Raw genomic sequence first — 18778 nt, forward strand, 5'->3', positions numbered from 1 at the left:
GTATGTATGTCCCCTGCACGTGATCCTGGAACCCTTCAGCCAGAAGTGCTGGTTGGGGCCACACATGCATCCTATACACCCTCACCCCTCCTACAGGGAAGAGATGAAGGTGAACATTCAGTTTCTTCTCTCTACCCATGGCAGTTAGTTGCCACCTGCTGACCAGATTGTCTAAGATTTCCTATTCATTCTCACTTCCTCCCTCTTGAGTTAGGGCATGTTTTACAGCAGTGGTCTCCAACCTTTTTACACCCAAGATCGCTTTTTAAATCTCCCAACAGGCGAAGATCTACCACCCTGCCCCTTCCTTGAAGCCCTGCCCCTTTCTTGCCCACCCTCTCTATTCTCCTCCTGTCCATCATTTGCTATCCCCAGCCCTTACTTACACACTCTGATAAACAGTTTATTTTTAAATTATGCGATGTATAAAATTAAAATCACGTGTTTATAGTTATGAAATAAATGGACTGTTTTTATTCATGCTATTTAAATCTAAAATGAAGCATTTATAATTATACATTTTTGTGGGGACGGAGTTCTACGGCTGGGGGCAGGAGAGAGGGAACAGGGTGCTGGGAGGGCAGGGGACAGGGTTCTGCAGCAGGGGACAGAGTGCCAGTGGGGACAGGTTTCTGCAACTGGGGACAGGGTGCCAGTGGGGACAGGAATAGGGACAGAGTTTTGTAGCTGGGAACAGAGGAGTGGGAACAGAATTCTGTGGCTGGGGACAGGGGAGTGAGGACAGAGTTCGGGAAGTGGGGAACAGAATTCTGTGGCTGGGGACAGGGGAGTGGGGATAGCGTTCGGGGAGTAGGGACAGAATTCTGTGGCTGGGGACAGGGGAGTGGGGACAGAGTTCTGTGGCTGGGGATTGGGACCTGGGGAGTGGGGTGCCAGTGGAGGCAGGGAGTCCCCTGTATCTGCCTCCTCCCAGGATTCCCCCACCCCCAGAGGGAAACCAGCGCGTGCCTGCTCCGGTGCCAGTTTCCCCCCCCCCCCCCCCCCCGGCGCAAGGAAACCCCATGCGTGCCTTCCCCAGGGCTGACTCACCCCTCCTGTGCGGTGCAGGGAGCCAATGCTCCCTCCCTCAGTACACCCGGCAGAGCAGCTAGCGCTACTTCCAGAATCGCCGGAAGTGGCGCTAAGCTGTGGGACTTCTGTCCATCCCCGGAAAGCCGACACTACCTCCATTTTCACTAGAGGTAAGTAGTGGGGCTTCTCGGGGGTGGGAGGGAAATGGGGGCGGGGCGGACAGGATGCCTCGCAATCGACTGGTCGAGGCCTCGCGATCGACCTGTTGGTGACCACGGTTTTACAGGGACTCCGTTGACATCTGTAGTTTGCGATAGGAGAGACCCTATTTCTGAGATCTGGGATGATTATTTGGGATTTAATTCATATATTTACCAAACACCAACATCATTGTGGCAGCTTCCAGATCTGTTTAGCAGAGCTGTCCTAAACTTGTTACTAGATAGGACTCCTGTCATCCACCTGTCTGAGAGAGAACTACTAATCATTCACTTACCATGCAATCTTTGTGGACAAATACTCAAAGATGAGTGTTATTTTCCTATTGTAGCTGGAGTTCTTGGTAAGGCTTTAGTCTAGGTAGATCTCAGAACCCACCTATCTTCTTTCTCAACTGATATAAAGCCCTCACTTGGATTTCTGAATTACTAAAGGCACTGAGTGGTAATTAAGGCTGCTGCACCATTTATACTTTGGATGTAAGGATGTGCAGCTCCCACAGACACCTCTGGCTGTCCTAGGTTTGCTCAGATGGGGTGCACACACTGATAGTGGGATCCAGGTGGCCAATGGTCACTTACAATAACTGGAGTTATTTGAACAAGTAACTTCTCTTTATTGATGCTGAAAGAATACTTAAGGTGTAATTTATTTGAATTCTACTGCCATTTATACACTTTCTGCATTTCACTGAATTGACAATGAAAATAGATGAGTTACTTTTCTCTAGTAAGTTTTGTTTTAGTTCTCATGTACTAGCCATTATTGCAGGAGAATGTTTAAATTCAAGCAGTTATTTATTTTGTTACTTAAATTAGAATAATTTGCCTTTGTTTTGTTTTGCTCAACAAATCCTACCTTTTAAGCCTAAACAACTTATAAGTCACTTTAGCAAACTGGTAACAAAGCTTGCATTATTATTCTAGACATCAGTATTTGCAAGGTTTGAGCTATTCTGGTAGGCCAGTAAGAAGGGAAGCCAACAAATTCAGCTAAAATGTATTTGTGTACTGCATGATCAAGTTAATTCAGTCCCTATTTTGTTTATATCCACCCCAGTCTGTTTATATTACTATAGACCTGAGTCTTCACAAACTCATTCTTGCAAGTAATTAATTCCTCCGAGATGCATCATCATTCATTCCATCATTCACTTCTGTTTTCACCCTATGACACTGATGTGTTCATTGAAGCATCAACTGAAAACTAATGTACTTGAATTGAAACTTCATACTAATGTATTGAAATACATAAATTCAGGCCAAATTTTTCATTCTTGGGTGTTTAAAGTTAGGTAATTTGTGTTATTTTAGGTGCTTAAATATAAATTCCTGTACTAAGCCTTTAAGGCACCTAAGCATGAACATTTTGGTCTTAGTCTGTTCTTTTCCATGAGGTGTGGTGGTGGTGGTGGTGGTGTTGTTACATAAGAGCAAAGCAGTTGAAGCCCCTGTAGAGCTCCTCCTCTTAATTAATTACTTTATACAGGTACTCATCTCCAGCTGTTCGCGATGTCGAACTTGTGACTGTCTGGTTCATGATGAAGAAATCATGGCAGGATGGACTGCAGATGATTCAAATCTCAATACTACATGTCCCTTCTGTGGCAACCTATTCCTGCCCTTTTTGAATATTGAAATCCGAGATCTGCGGCGACCTGGGCGGTAATTATGTTATTTCTTCCTCAAGGTTTTATGTGCTCAAATTTTTTTTTTTTTTTTTTTTTTTAAAAAAAGCTTTCTAACATCACATTAACACATCGTTTCCTCATAGGTACTTTCTGAAGTCCAGTCCTTCTACAGAAAATATGCAGCTTGCATCACCTTTTTCAAATCAAACAGGAAAATCCTGTATCTCTACTCCCACATCAGGTCTTGCCACATCTGTAATGTCCGTTCAAGATAATTTTAATCCAAAATGGTAAATGTGCATTTTATATTGACTGACACTTTACCTGAAATAACTAGAGGGCATGCATAAGTTCATAACCAGTGGAAAGAAATTTAATTAAAAAGAGATTAAAATGTGAAAAGATAGAAGAAAAGTCTCTTTAACATGAGGATCGCCTTACTGTTTCTTGCTTTCCCATGTGAATTAGAGATTTGTCAGTTTTATGGGTTAACTGTTTCCATTCCCTCCCTGTAGTAGAAAGTCACTGACAATACTTCCATAATCCGGCAGTAGTCCCTGAATGGAGTCAGTATCCATCATGGTTTTCTCATATCATGCTGCTGTGCAAAAATCATATTTCTTCTGATGGTGTTTCTGTTCCTTGCAAGGAAAGAATCTCTTGTCTATGGCATAGGTAGTGTGGTTGGCTGGATGGAATTTGAGGTGCCACTCAGGGTCTGGGGTTCTCAATCATAACGAGGGTCGAGATCCAAACAGTAGTGGGCCATTAGGTTTTCGTTGTACATCTTTGTACACCTGCATGTATGAACACTAAAAGAAATATGAAATATAAAAGCTAGTCTTGTTTGTAACCATATGTTTTCTAGTAAATCTAAACAGCAGGACAGTTCTTGTGCCCGAAGTATCCAAATCCCTTCAGGACGAAGACAAAATATGACTGGGTCAGAATGTCCAAGTCACGCTGTAGCAAGAAGTGTCAGTACTTATGGTCCACTGGAAGAGGTCGAGAAGGGAAGCCGGAAGCTCAGCCATATTGTTCCCACTGGCAGCCTGCCCACTACTCTGCAAGGAACTACAGTATGTAGTGGTTTGTTTCTAATTTAAGCAACAGTGTTTGAAACTTGCCCTACAGATTGAACCTCTCTGGTCCAGGGCTCTCTGACCCGGCAACATCCGCGGTGTGGAAGAACCATGGATGTTGGGGGACTAGAGAGCCCCAGCAGCAGAGGTTGCAGGTGGCTGAGTGGAGCCCACGGGGCAACAGGGCAAAGAAGCCGGCGGGGAGGAGGAGCAGAACTTGCGGGGCAGTGGAGCCCGCAGCCAGCAGGGCTGCTGGGAGCTCTGGCAGGGTTGCTATGAGGCCGGTGGGGCCACCAGGTGCTCCGGTAGGGAAGCGAGGCTGTCACAAGGTTGGCAGGGCCATTGGGAGTTTCAGCAGGGCTGCTGGAAACTCTGGCAAGTCTGATGCAGCTTGTGGGACCAGGAAGTCAGCAGGGCTGCTGCAGCTTGCAGGGCTGGGAAGAGGAGCCCAGCAGGGAGGCTGGCACCCACTCTCTCAGACCTTTCCTGGTTCGGCAAACTCCCTGGTCTGGGACCAGTCAGGTCCTGAGGGTGCTGGACCAAGGAGAATTCAGCGCATAGAATAGTATTAATGTCCACTGAAATCATCTTCCTAAGTTACAATCAGAAATAAATCTCATTAATTTAATTTGAACTAAAGTTAATTTCAGCATGTAGACTTTGGTATTTCTGGAAGGGAACAATTAACATTCAGACATTTTTTATAAAAATCGCTACATTTAATAACTTCTTTTCTTCCTTTTTTACAATAGGATTCTTTGGGACTAGAATGGCATTTATGTAGTCCTGACCCCATCACTGTTCCTTACCTAAGTCCTCTAGTGGTATGGAAAGAGCTTGAAAGCTTGCTTGAAAATGAAGGGGATCGTGTGATAACAGTGGCAGATTTTGTAGACCATCATCCTATCGTGTTTTGGAATCTAGTGTGGTATTTCAGGCGTCTGGATTTGCCTAGTAACTTACCAGGACTAATACTTTCTTCTGAGCACTGTAATAAAAACTCAAAGGTATGGGAAAAGATAGGGCAGTATTAAATTATGATAATAACTTGAATGTTCGTTTTTCAGGAATTAATTTGATTCTATAGCCTTTATGTATTAATAGCTCTTGTGCCAGTGCTTACAACTAACTGGGCCCAATCTTCAGTTTCAGTAAATTATCACTTCATTTACTTTAACTGGCCTAGTGTATTTCCGTACCTTAACTCTTGAACTGAGATGCAGCGGTGCCTGTATTGGTGTAGTACACTACTGGTGTCTGCTTCAATGAAGTTTGGTGTGCTATTCCAACAACAAGATACTTTACAACTCAGGTTTTTTATTATTTCATGGAAGAGAAAAAGCTTAATGGAATGGGGGTTGGGGGATGAAGATGTTGATTATGGAAAGGTATGGAGGAGAATAAACCCTTCAGGCCTTGTTGCAGAGCCCTGGGCTTTGATCATTACCAACATCACCAGTATCCAAACTATAATGGGAAATGGTGGTTTTGCTATAAACAAACCAATTTACGGTGGATTAGATTAAAGCTGTTTTCTTCTAAACTACTGGTCTGATGTATATCCATTAAAATGTGAAAGCCAGCTCTTATAACCATGTCATCAAAGTGTTATGATGTTCAAAGGCTTATGTATTAATCTTTCTATTCAGATTCCACGAAACTGCATGTCAGAGGACAGTAAATATGTTCTCATTCAGATGCTATGGGACAATATGAAGTTGCATCAGGATCCAGGACAACCCCTGTATATTCTGTGGAATGCACAGAGTAAGTTGTTTATTTAAAAACGAAAGTCATTTTTTTTAGCAACTAACAAACATATTTTGAAAAGAGATCTCTTTTGTCATTTTAGTTATCCTATATAGATATGCAATTGATTTTTGATCAAACCACTTTCTTTGTCTTGCAGGTCAAAATCGTACTCTTTTGTTTGAGAGTGAGTGTTCTGTTTGGTGTTGCTATTGCTAACTTTTTTGTGTGATTTATTTATATTTTTGGTGTGTGGGTGTGTTTTACAGTAGATTTTAGCTTCCAGCATACTGCTTCAGCAAGTTTTGTTTTCCTGTATAAATAGGTTGCCATTTCCAATCAATGTTTCCTATGGGAGAGAGGAATAGTAGCATTGTGCTTAGTGATTCACAAAACTTGTACAGTGGTTTTTACAAAACATTTCAATAAATCCATCCATTTAGCCTCTTCTTATTTTAGATTTTTTTTAACTAAGTACTTGATTGCTACTAAAAGACCTACTAATGGTCATTAATCCCATTTATGGCGATTTCTTTTTGCTTGTCTTATATATTCCTATTCTGTTTCTTTACCTTGATATTGTTCTGACTTGATGCTTCTTTCTTATTATTTTTGATAACTTATTGAGTGTATCCACATGTTTATAGCCTTCCATTGTTTTTGGTTTTCTCATATCATGCTCCTATACTAAAAACATAATATTCCTATGGTGTTTTTCTTTGGCAGCCCAAAAGTATCCAGTGGTCCATTTATTGCAAAAAGATGATGACTCCTTTAACCAGGATCTCTTGAGAAGCATGGTGAAAAGTATTAAGATGAATGATGTCTATGGACCAATGAGTCAAATCTTAGAGCGATTAAACAAATGGCCACAGATGAAAAGACAGAGGTAAGAATATTCATGTGTCAAATTGAAGAAAGCTTTTGCAATAAGCACATATCTCAGTATGCACAGTATGTTCAGAGGTTTATAACCATTCAAGCTTTTCCGCAATGTTCTCTCAAGAGTATATACTAAATATGGTCAACATACCAAAAAAAAAAAAAGATGCTATTGGGAAAAAAAAAAAACATTTTTAAAAATACTTTCAATTTCTTAATTTCATTCCATATTTTCTAGAAAATTTTTGGGTGGGATTTGGTTGATTTCTTTTGGCTTTTTTGGAGGGTGTGTTGTGGAGGTGTTTTGGTTTTGTTTGACAAACTGCAAGAATTTTTGTTTCACTTCATATTTTTAATTTTGAGATTTTTTTCTCACTTTCTTTTATTCCTTTTATTTATTTATTTATTTATTGCTTTTCTTCCTTTTTTTAATACTTGAAAGTACATAGGAGTCTTAAAGAATTAAAATGTTGCTTAGTTTCACCTCTTACACCTTTCTCCTTCACTTTTGCAGTGAAAAAGCAGAGAAAGTAAATAAGTGAGAGACTAGGAGGGGGGAAAGAAATGAGATTTTTTTTTTGAGTGCTTGTTCACGTTGATTCCAATTCAGTGTGTGCACACACGTGCGCACAGTAGCTGGAAGATACTTACGCTAGCAACAAGCCATAGGGTTAACTTGGGCATCCCTTGGAGTCATGCCTTCATGGCACCAAATATAGAGCCCTGCTCACATCTGCAGAATCATTGGTACTGCACAAGGTGAGTAACTTCTTCATCCCTAGTAGCTGGAACTTTCCCTTGCTCTTCTCTTGTTTTGGCAAATGAATCAACATTTCTTTAGCCAAAGACATAGTTTCTAGTAGTTGTTATAGTTAGTATAGTAGTTCTTATAAGTTTCAGCTATGGGAGCCCCTCCCCTTTTTTCTTTTTACTCCATTTGTCACTGGGGCATTTGTGATCCTTGGGCTTTAATACTTGTCAGACTTGCACAAAGCGCATACCTAAAAGTGACCCTCCCCACTTCATGCTTACAGTGCTCGGGTGAAGATCATCAAAAGGACCACTGCAAGATTTGTCAGGAATTTTGACCAAGAACCATTAAGAAAAGAGCAGCCATTCAAAATGCTCCTTATGGAAACTGCCCTACAGTGTCAGTCAGACCTGTGCACCAGGGACCCCTCTCACCACATCCTCCTTTGTGCCGAGTGCCCCAGCACCATCATTGTAAGAGCCGCCAAAGAAGGACGCGGGCAAAGACTGGCACCGCCATGGAGCCTCTTGGGAGCACTCTATCTCTCCCGTCTACCCCAGAGGCTTTTGAAGTGGCATAGAACCTACTGAGGCTCTGTGCCATTCTCGTCACCAAGACAGAAAGGTGTCCCGGCACCACAGGCCCCTTGCCTGCACTCCGTGCACTTGAAGGACCAGTTAGCAAAGATGGCACACTGGTCACCATCACGCCAGCACCTGTCTACACCAGTCCTGCCATCTGAGGAGCACAGCAATCCCCTGCTTCTCGATACTCCATGCTGAGAGGAGCAGGGCTAGCATGGTACCTCTGCAGCTATTGTAAGAGCAGAAGATCCTCCTCAGGTCACCATAACCTCCCGCCGCAATACAGTGAGTCTCTCAGTGACCCTTTTGAACTCCATGGGCTTTCCATCAAGCCCATTGGAGCCAAGGGTCTTATTCGGGGCAGCATCAATTGCATCATTCATTGCGCCACAATCAATAATGGAGCCATTACCCAGGACATTAACACCAGCACTTATATTGACCACTTAGCCACCAGAGGCTTCGGTGGCCTGACTGCGGCTTCGGCGCACAACCCCACTGAAGTCATTGGCGCAGACCATGATGGTACCTACCAGGACTCCGGCACACATTCTGCAACAGGAACTGGCACTGGGGTGGAACTTGACACGGGCACCTGTCCCCTCCCAGTACCAGCAACAGTCCAACCTACCGCATTTCCCCCAATGTCAAGGGATCCCTCCTTGGGTGAGGATGGTAAGGAATATCTACCTCCTCTGGCAGCCATCTCCTTCTCACCAGTTGAGACATTGATGGGCACTGCAGTAGCATCAGCCTTCGAGAATTCCAGTGTGTTGCAGCAGCTGCTGCATAGGGTTGTCCAGGGGTGGGGCATTGAAGCTGAGGAAGTGGTTGATGATGCTGACCCAATGGTGGACATCCGGGCTCCTTCCTGCCCTTCCCGTATTGCCTTGCTTTTGACAAAGACAGTTACAGTTACGATAAGGCCCTGTGCACACCTCAGCCTTGCTACCACCTACAGCCAAGCACAATGAGCACTGGTACTTTGTGCCCTTTAAAAGCTAAGAAAACCTTTACTCCCACACCCATCCTTAAATGTCTGGAGAAGCAGGGATTTCAGTGCCCTTTGCCCAAAAATAGTGATGCAAAAAAGTGAGATCTCTTTGGGAGAAAGGTCTACTTGACTAGGGCTGCAACTCCAGATATCAAACCAGCTGGCTGTTGTCCATAGGTACTCCTACAATAACTGCTCAGCGATGGCCAGATTTACAGAGTTGCTTCCCTCGTACTCTCGTACTGCGTTTTCGGCATTGGTTGAGGAAGGGAGACTGATATGAAGTACCTTCAGGTTGCCCTTGATGGGGCAGACACAGCCATCAGTATTACAGTACTCAAGTGGCAGGTTTCTGGCTTCCCCTATGAGATACAGCAAACTACACAAGATCTGCCATTTGAGGGTGAGACTCTCTTCTCAGAGAACTGACAAAAGGCTAAACAGCCTTAAAGACTGCAGAGCCGCCCTCAGGTTCCTAAGGCCTTTATACTCCCACTATGCAGCAGAGACACTTCTCTCTGCAGCCCCAACAATACTTAGGTTAGCAGAACTGCCAAGACCATTCCCAACAGAGAATTGGAACCACAGGAGAAGGACTCGACAACCCTCAGGACAACCCAAGCCATTCTCAGGAGCTAAACTGCTCTTTCGAAGACACGGTCAAGGAAGATGTGCCACACCAGGGTCTGGATTTCCCCCTGCCTTACTTTCTTGTCCTGACGGTCCCCTTTCTACTGGGCCTAGTCCAATATCACCTTGGACAGCTGGATACTCTGCACAGTAGAGAGTGGATACTCCATCCAATTCTGTGCCCTCCTGCCTTTCCACAACCCTCTTTCCCAATCCCTCTTCAGAGGCCCTTCTCAAGACTCTTTAATTCAGGAGATGTAGTCACTCGGTTTCTAGTGGCAATGGATGAAGTTCCTCAGGAGTACACGAGTGAGAGTTTCTCTGTATTTCCTAATACCAAAAGCCAAAGGAAGCCTCTGGCCCATGCTGGTCCTGGGAGAACGCAACAAGTTTGTAAAGAAATACATGTTCTTTGTGATCTCCTTGGCCTCCATCATCCCCTCATTGGATCCAGCAAGCTAGCATGCCTGAACTTGAAGGATGCATACTTTCATATCATGATCACTCAGCCCCTTGGGAAGTACCTCAGGTTCATATTGAATGACACCCACTACCAATTCACAATCCCTATGTTTGACCTGTCAGCAGCATCTTGGGTATTCTCCGTCTGCATGGCAGTCATTGCCGTGTTCCTGCACAGACACCAGGGGCAGTGTTTCCATATCTCATCAACTTGCTGAATAGGGGCTGCTCCAGAATTCAGGTGCAGATTGAACCTCCCTGGTCCAGCATCCTCGAAACCTGACCGGTCCCAAACAAGAGAATTTCCAGGACCAGGGAAGGTCCTTTGCCACCAGCCGCCAAACCCATCCTCTGATCAGTACTGCTGGCTCACTACTGCCCCAGCTGGCCACTAACGACAATGTTGCCTTTGGACGAGTCTTGCTGCAGTCAGTGGAAAAACTCTGACCCCAATTCCTGAACTTGGGCTTGTGAGTGACCTGATTGGAATCGACATGAGCAAGCACTCGTCTTCTCTAACTGTTGTTCTTCAAGATGTGGTGTCCATGTCCATTCCAATACCCACCCTCCTTCCCCTCTGTAACAGTAGCTGGAAAAAAGGAACCAAAGGGCTGGCAGGTCAGCAGGACTCTCTAGTGGCCACTATGACGGTGCAACTCCAGGGAGTGCCCAAGATAACCCTATGGGTTGCTACTAGAGGAAATACCTTCCAGCTACTGTGCATGTGCACATGCACACACCTAATTGGAATGGACATGAACAATAGTTACAAAAGATTACTCACCTTCTCTGTTTTATTTAGAAAAAATCTCAACATTTTGAGAGAATCAAAATGTTTCCATGAAAAATCTTTAATCCTTGGGGGGAAAAAACTTCAGAAAGAAGTTTGTGACAATTTTTTTTTACCATCTAATATCTTTTATCACTAGTTTATTTTGTGTCTGTACTGTATGTGTATGTTGCATTGACTACTGATGCAGATTCCATTGACTTCACTGGGTGTTTGATTAGGCTGTTGGCTTATAAAGGAACATGGATCCTTTTCCATGTTTGAGCACCACACACAGTAGAGGGGTTCAACAAATTATTTTCAAGGTGGCATTTTTTGTCAACAATGTGTTAAAATAGAGTTTACTTATGTTTTTGCATGATTTTGAATTGTCTGAAGTATTGCTTTCAAATGGTACCATCTTTCAGAGTTAAAATTAATGATTTTTTTTACTTTTTCTAGGAGCCTCTATAGAGAAATACTATTTCTTTCACTTGTTGCTCTAGGAAGAGAGAACATTGATATAGGTAAGTTATAAACTGTATTCAGGTAAATGTAAATTAATAGTTTATACAAAACACTATTTCAGCTTTCAAGGAGAAAATATCTATCTATATCTATTAAGGATGTGATTGTATAATAGGTTAACTGGTGGGGTTGGAGCAGCTCCCTGCCTGCCATCCCATGAAGCAGCCTCTGTCACTCGGTGTTAATGAAAACCACTAAAAATAAGCTTTCCTATTATGTACCTTTACAATAGATAGATATGTATATAAAATAAATACTGTTACAAGGAATGTTCAGCTATTTCATGAAAAGAAGCACAATTATAATATTGGCATAGGGTTTCCACCTGTCTGAATTTTTGCTGGACAGTCTGGTTTATGGCTTCTGTGTGTGGATATACTGTAGGCTTGCTAGCTGCCTGGTTTTCTATCAGAAAATCCAGTCAAAAAGGAGACTTTGCAAATCTAAATAACTCCTAAAACCAAAAATCCGATTACCATGGGGAACGGGGAAGTGCTGGGTCGTTAACCCATGCCAGCCTCTGCTGAGCTGGGGCTGCCTCCTACCTGCAGGCAAGCTCCTTAAGACAATCCAGCAAGCAACAGGGGAGAGAAGGAACAGGAGTCAGTGATGTGATGGGATGAGCAAGTGAGGGGCATGGCCTTGAGGGAAGAGGCTTGGTCTTGGGGGAAGAGGTAAAGCAGGGGTGGAACCTCGGGGATTTGTTTACCAGCAACTAGAAAGCTGCTAACCTTACCTTAGCATCTTTATAAATACAGTACAGTACATCAATTTTCTTTTTCTTTTCTATAGAGGCTTTTGACAGAGAATACAAAATGGCCTATGATCGTCTCACAGCTAATCAAGTCAAGAGTACTCACAACTGCGATAGACCTCCAAGTACTGGAGTGATGGAATGCCGAAAGATTTTTGGAGAACCATATCTTTAAAATCTAAATATATTTCTATAAATTAATTATATACATGTGTAAAGTAACACTTCAGTCACAGAGAACATCTCAGTCTTCAGTGTTTAAAAACACATTTACAATGTACAGTGTCAGAAGAACTGGACCAATGAACAGTTACAAAAATGGACAATGATGCAAAGAATGGGCCTAATACCACTTTCCCCTCTTTGCTTCACTCTCCAAATCGTTGTGTGGAGTAGGGGACCTTACTAAATCAGCTCTCTAATAAGGGACAACTTTTACAGTCCTTTAAAGAAAACTTGGAGAGGCAGGCAAATATGATGCACTGAAACTGGCATGAGTGAAGTAAATCCTGCAAATCTGTTTACATAGAATATTCAAAATGTTACGAAGAGCATACAAAGCTGTATTATATATATATTTTAAATTGTTTATAGTATGTTGATATTTTTTTAATTTTTTAAATTACTCTAGTGAATTTTAAATGAACTTATTGCATAAGCAATAGAGTGCTCATTTTTTTTCCGCTATTTATAGTAATTGGTCCAACTAGGTTTAGAACAAAATCAATTGTTTTTGAAGTGGTCTGTATATTTCAGCACAGTCTTAAGTAGCATTCTGAAGTCGGTATTTCTCTTGCACTTACAAAACTTGTACTACCATTGCAATCAGATGAAAAGTACGGCAAACTTGTGTAAAACTATACACTCTGACTCTTTATAGTATCTTAATTTCTATAGCAGTCCTCCACAAAATTCTGTAATACATTGAATGATCTCGCGGCTCAAGGAGATCCAACATGCTAACTGTTGGCATTCGCTAATTGAATATGTCTACAGATATATATTACAAGGTGCATAGCAATTAGCATACAAAAATATTGTCACATAAAATGTACAGTGTACAGTCCTCCATATGGGAGTGTAGGTATGTTTGTAAATGCCTTAAATAGGGCACATAGTTCATGCTGGTCCAAAGCTACACTATTTTTTTAAAGTAAGAAATTTGGATATGGCAAATATGCTACATGAAATATATAGGGAATGCAATATGTTGGGATATGCTATCTGTAATAAGATGTATTTGGAATGGCTGATATTATATTTTACAGGCAACACAGTAACTTTGGCTTTGTGAAGCTGCATAACTCTCCACCTTGGAGCCATGACTTCTGGCACGTGCTTTGAAGATCTAGAAACTTCAGAAAATGTTATACATTCATCCATAGCAGCTGTACACCAGAAAGTGGGTTTTATATACAAAGTTTCAGAGTTTTTGTGGGCGAGTTCTTTTTCCTACCTCCCCCTGACCCATAGTATTGGAGGTGCAGAAGACATTCTTTCAGTCTTTGAGAAATGGGTTTGGGTTTGCCTGCTTGCAGATATTCTCTCAACTTTCTCTCAACCTCTCTAATTTCCAAGAGCAATCATACCATAATATTTACCTACATGGGGAAAAATAAATATACCTTTTTGGTAGGAGATTTTTAAATCGCTCGAGACATTTGTGCCAGCCATCTTGTAAGAGCTAATGAGAGGCAATGAGGACTCCATCCTATTTCCACTGAAATAAATAGAAAAATTCTATTGACTTCTTTATTATTATTTATAAATGAAAGGAAATAGGATCAGACCTTTAGAGGGGTATTTCAAAGCACCTATCAATCCCTCTACAAAAGAGTTAAGGGGATGCTGGCCCAAGCAGAAAGTTTTAAAATGTCAAGAACTCCAGTTTACTCTTGATGTTGTATGCAAGATACATCTTGGACCCACATGTGGCCTTTTTGGATACAGCTTTCATTGAATACTCTTCTCTAAAATGCTGCTTATCGTGTAGCTATTTTTTGTAGGTGGAAATAGCAATGTTACATTTACCACTAGTTTTCATATGCTTAATTATTTTAACAATTTGTGATGCTTTATTTTGTAGTGCCCACATTTTATGAAAAGAGTTTCACTACATCAGTGTGGAATAATCGTGTTAATTATAAGTTACTGTACACAAGTACTTTGCCAACATGCTCAACTCAGTCTTCAAAACCAGCTTGCAGAAAACATGGTCATTACTTTTGAACTTACTCATTGTAAGTACCTAGTTACATGCATGCATGTTCTGCTGTAGCTACATTGTATTTACCAAGTAAAAGTTACCTACAATAGTTGCCATGTGTGGAAATAATGGCCTATATATTTCTGCTGTGTATAATGCAGTGTCACACCACTTTCTTTAAATCCTGTTTTCTGCTATAATTACCACTACTTGAGGATCACCATTTTTATAGCGCCTACTAGCCATGACGGAGGGCAGTCTGTTTCTTCAGAGCTGTCATTGGTGTTATAGAGGTACTTGGGAAAACTATGAGGCAGGCTTCAAGTTTTAGTCTGAGAAGGCCTGTACTGTCACAAGTATCTGAGTTTGGTCTCCAATCAAGTCTTATATGCACTTGTGCAAGCACAAGAATATCAACATCTTTAATACCTAGCCCAATCCTTTAGCTCAACTTGCTTATGAGTGCTTTCTGCTACCTCAGTTGTAGAAGGCTAAACAAGTTTGCCATCTTACGCAGGTATGAAAAGTCCCTTCAGTATTATATTGAAAGTACTCTTAAGACTGCAGTTCTAAAAGATTGCTGATGTTTAGTTGTGCTTGCTTCACATTAATATATAATGTAGTTTTTATTTATCAAATGAAATCATTATAAACGTAACCTTTAAATACTCTTTTGCAAAATCTGTGGCAAGTCAGTCAACTGTAGAAACATTAGAACATAAGAACAGCCATACAGGGTTAGACCATCTAGCCAGTATGCTGTCTTCTGACAGTGGCTAATGCAAGATATTTCAAAGGGAATGAACAGAAAAGGGCGGTTATCCATCCTATGACATCCAGACCCAGTTTATAGCATTTAGGGCATGTCTACACTGCCGAGAAGATCTACCCTCTGGAGGTTGATCTTCTAGTGTTTGATTGAGTGGGTCTAGTGTAGACCCCCAAATCGAATGCCGAGGGAAGGGAAGCTCCAATTGCCATCCTGCAGTGTAGCTGCAGCAGGTTGTCTTAAGGTAAGCCAAATCTAGCTCTGCATTTTGCGTAGCTGGATGGTGTCCCTTAAGCTGATCTGCCTGGTCAGGTGTAGACCTAGGCTTAGAGACTTAGGGAGATCTACTGCATGGGTGGTGATGATGGCTAATATATCCCTGATCATCTTGGATTATAGCCATTGATGTACCTAATTTTCATGAACTTATCTAATACTTTTTGTGCTGTGACAATTTTAACTTTTGGCCATCACAACATACAATATACATACATGGCAACAGGTTCTACAAGTTGACGGTATGTTGTGTGAAGAAGTACCTTTGTTTTAAACCTACTTTCTGTTTAAATGTCTTTGTTTTTGTGTTACATGAAGGGGTAAATAACATTTCCTTATTAATTTTCTCTGTCCCATTCATGATTTTACAGCTCTCTGTCAGAGCCTCCTTAGTCCTCTCTTTTTTTTCCCCCAACCTGAAGAGGCCCAACCTTTTTAATGTGTCTTCCTATGGAAGCTGTTCCTTAACCTTAATCATTTTTGTTGCCCTTCTCTGTACCTCTTCCATTTCTAATATATCTTTTTTTAATTGGGATGACCAGAACTGCATGCAGTATTCAAGGTGTGGGCATACCATGGATTTATATAGTAGCATTATGATATTTTTATCTTATTATCTATGATAATGATAGTTCTTATTGTTTAGGTTTTTTTCAACTGCTTCTCACATTGAGCAGATATTTTTAGAGAATGCCAAGTTCACTTTCTTGAGAGGTAACAGCTAATTCAGACCCCATCATTTTGTCTCCATTATTGGCTTTATGTTTTCCCATGTGCATTACTTTGCATTTATCAGTATGGAATTAATCAGCCATTTTGTTACCTAGTCACCCAATTTTTTGAGATTCCTTTGTAACCCTCCACAGCCAGTTTTGGACTTATTTTGAGTGATTTTTGTATCCTCTGCAAAATTTGCCACCACATTGTTCGTCCCTTTTTTCCAGATCATTTGTGAAACACAAAATGATCTCTGAAAAGTTGATATATTTTTAGATGAATGAGAAATTCTCATTCATATTGTTATAATGTGGTGGTCAGAATGCAGGTCCTGAAGGTGAAAAGTGTTTAAGCACCATGCAATCCAATATTGAAATCATTTAAAAACCTTTATTGTCCTTTCTTTAAAAAAGCATTTTGGTTACATTTTCCAGTACTGCTGTGATGGATATATTTTTCTTATACTTCTGGAATATATTATCAATTTAAAAAATTGTAAAATATTGAACATTTTCCTTCTGTGTATGATATAGTGCTTATTTCCATTAACTTTAAGTGTTTTACATTTCAGTGCAATAGATATACCATGCTTTTCTCTTGTTCCACTATGGCAGGAAAGGCAAAAATGCTGTTAGGGATGGAATAATAAGATGCCGTTAGAGTGGAATTTTTTCTCAGTGACTGTTAAATACTGCCCATTGCCATTAGGTTTGTTCTTGGTACACTTACCATAAAATGATTTCTTATGGACAAATTAATGAAATAATTTCCACCGCAAACAATGAAAGAAAAACAATTTCTGCATGTAAAATCTTTGTATAACAAAAGGAAGGTACACATTTTTATTTCAGAGGGGGGGTATCTCTGGATATAATAGTCTCACCTGGATTTTAAAATGGTACTTTGTTAGTTTGCAAACAGCACTTTTTAAATGAAAGCTTGTAGATTTGTAAATATGTAATGTTTACATTTTATTTACCAAAAAAGCCACATCAGTTTGTTAGATGTTTATTTTGTTTTTTGTAATTCATTTCAAATATATAGGTCATAATGATAAACCTTTTGTCTCATCTAAAAGAATAAAAGTTCAAAGTTTTACGAGTAAATAACCATACTGAGATTTTTTTTGTTTATACTTATTTAAATTGTATTAAATGGTTTAAGCGTGACCGAAAACTCTATAGTTTATCATCACTTTGCTGGTTTAATTGGTAGCCTTAAACCATACAATCTAATTGATAATGGTAGATGTCAATTAGCATTTCTTTATGTGACACAATTATGCAAAAGATGAAAAGTAATGTAAGATTATTTCAGCTTCCTCTTTTGATAATACTTTAAATTCCTGTTTTTCCTTATCTTTTACTGCTTTGCAGTGTATTCTCCTGGTCCCCGATCCTGCAAAGCAATGTGTACCAGTGGTCTTGTAGGTTTATGTGGTGTCCTACTAGTTTATGTAGGACTTCACCAAGCCCTGATCTACATTAGGACATTATTTCAAAATAACCCTCCCAACATCGAATTAAATGCAAAACCTAAAATTTCGAAATAATAAGCAGAGTGTCCACACTGTCACACCCATTATTTCATAATAATGGGCTGCAGAATTCGAAATCAGAACTCCCACTTTTCATCAGGAATAACGCTAATTCCAAAATAGTTATTGTGAAATAACGGTAATGTGGACGCTGCAGTGCCACTATTTCAAAATAACTACTCCCCAGAATTATTCGAACTAATTATCCCCCAGTGCTTCCTGGAGCTCTAAATCAGAGGTCGCACATCCACATTAATGGAGCCTGCCTCGGACTAATTTTGAGGCTTCTCCATAGTGTAAACACACTAGTTCAAATTTGTTAATTCGAATTTAGTAATTTTGAAATACTTTCCTAGTGTAGATATGGCCCATGGGTTTAGGGGTCACGTTGCAGGATTAGAAGCCTATTTATATTGGGGCAGAGTGGATATCCTTCAGGATTGCTGTGTAACTGGTAAATGCTTCTCTGAGCCCTGGTCTACACTGAGGAGTTATTTCGAAATAACCCCACTTATTTCAAAATAACAAGTGGAGCATCCACATTACCACGCCCATTATTTTGAAATAACGGGTTGGTTATTTTGAAATCAGTACTCCTGCTTTCCTTGGGGAATAAGCTTATTTCAAAATAGTTATTTTGGGAGTTATTTCAAATTTAGTTATTTTGAAATAATTTCCTAGTGTAGACCTGTCCCCACTGAGCACAGAAATCGGTGTATTGCTCTTTCTCCAAAGAATTTAGGGTGAAACTCCCCTATGTTTAGCAGGGGCCAACTCAAGGCCTGTTCAACACTTATATCCCACATTAGCCCTATTTTGCAGGTGTAAGAAGATCAGAACGGTCTTTCTCCACAGGGCTGAATTACACTGTCAGGGTTTGACCCCACATTCAGTGAGCTCTATGACAAAAGTTTGACTTCAGTGGGTTTAGGATCAGGCCCTTTCACTAACAATTTAGACCTTGGTTCTGCAAAGACTAATAATACTCTGACTTCTGCAACACTTGCTGAGGATCTTCAGTGACTACAAGTAGGTAGGGCCTTAATCTTTCACTGTATTATTTCAATAGGACTACTTGCCATGCATTACATTTTAAACTCTTCCCAATTATCACCCCTAATGTCATTACCTCACAGACACTAACCTTCCCCCCTCACTCCCACTCTGTTCTAAAATTTGATTTGTCAATTTCACATGCGTTCATTTT

The 18778-nt window shown here is 40.7% G+C and overlaps 1 protein-coding gene across 4 annotated transcripts in view; it reads left to right on the plus strand.

Annotated features, from left to right (window-relative positions):
• DENND4A (DENN domain containing 4A) overlaps positions 1-17144 on the plus strand; it is a 131540-nt gene extending 114396 nt beyond the window's left edge. For all 4 annotated transcript variants that reach the window (XM_075896888.1, XM_075896886.1, XM_014576592.3 and 1 more), the window contains exons 24-31: positions 2740-2915; positions 3025-3171; positions 3750-3960; positions 4716-4970; positions 5613-5730; positions 6439-6601; positions 11247-11311; positions 12105-17144. In XM_075896888.1, coding sequence (XP_075753003.1) covers positions 2740-2915; positions 3025-3171; positions 3750-3960; positions 4716-4970; positions 5613-5730; positions 6439-6601; positions 11247-11311; positions 12105-12241 — 1272 coding nt within the window. In that variant the 3' untranslated portion in view covers positions 12242-17144. The remainder of the gene's footprint in view (positions 1-2739; positions 2916-3024; positions 3172-3749; positions 3961-4715; positions 4971-5612; positions 5731-6438; positions 6602-11246; positions 11312-12104) is intronic.
• Positions 17145-18778: the final 1634 nt, after the last annotated feature.

Source organism: Pelodiscus sinensis, chromosome 14, assembly GCF_049634645.1.
Source record: "Pelodiscus sinensis isolate JC-2024 chromosome 14, ASM4963464v1, whole genome shotgun sequence".
Classification (NCBI taxonomy): Eukaryota; Metazoa; Chordata; order Testudines; family Trionychidae; genus Pelodiscus; species Pelodiscus sinensis.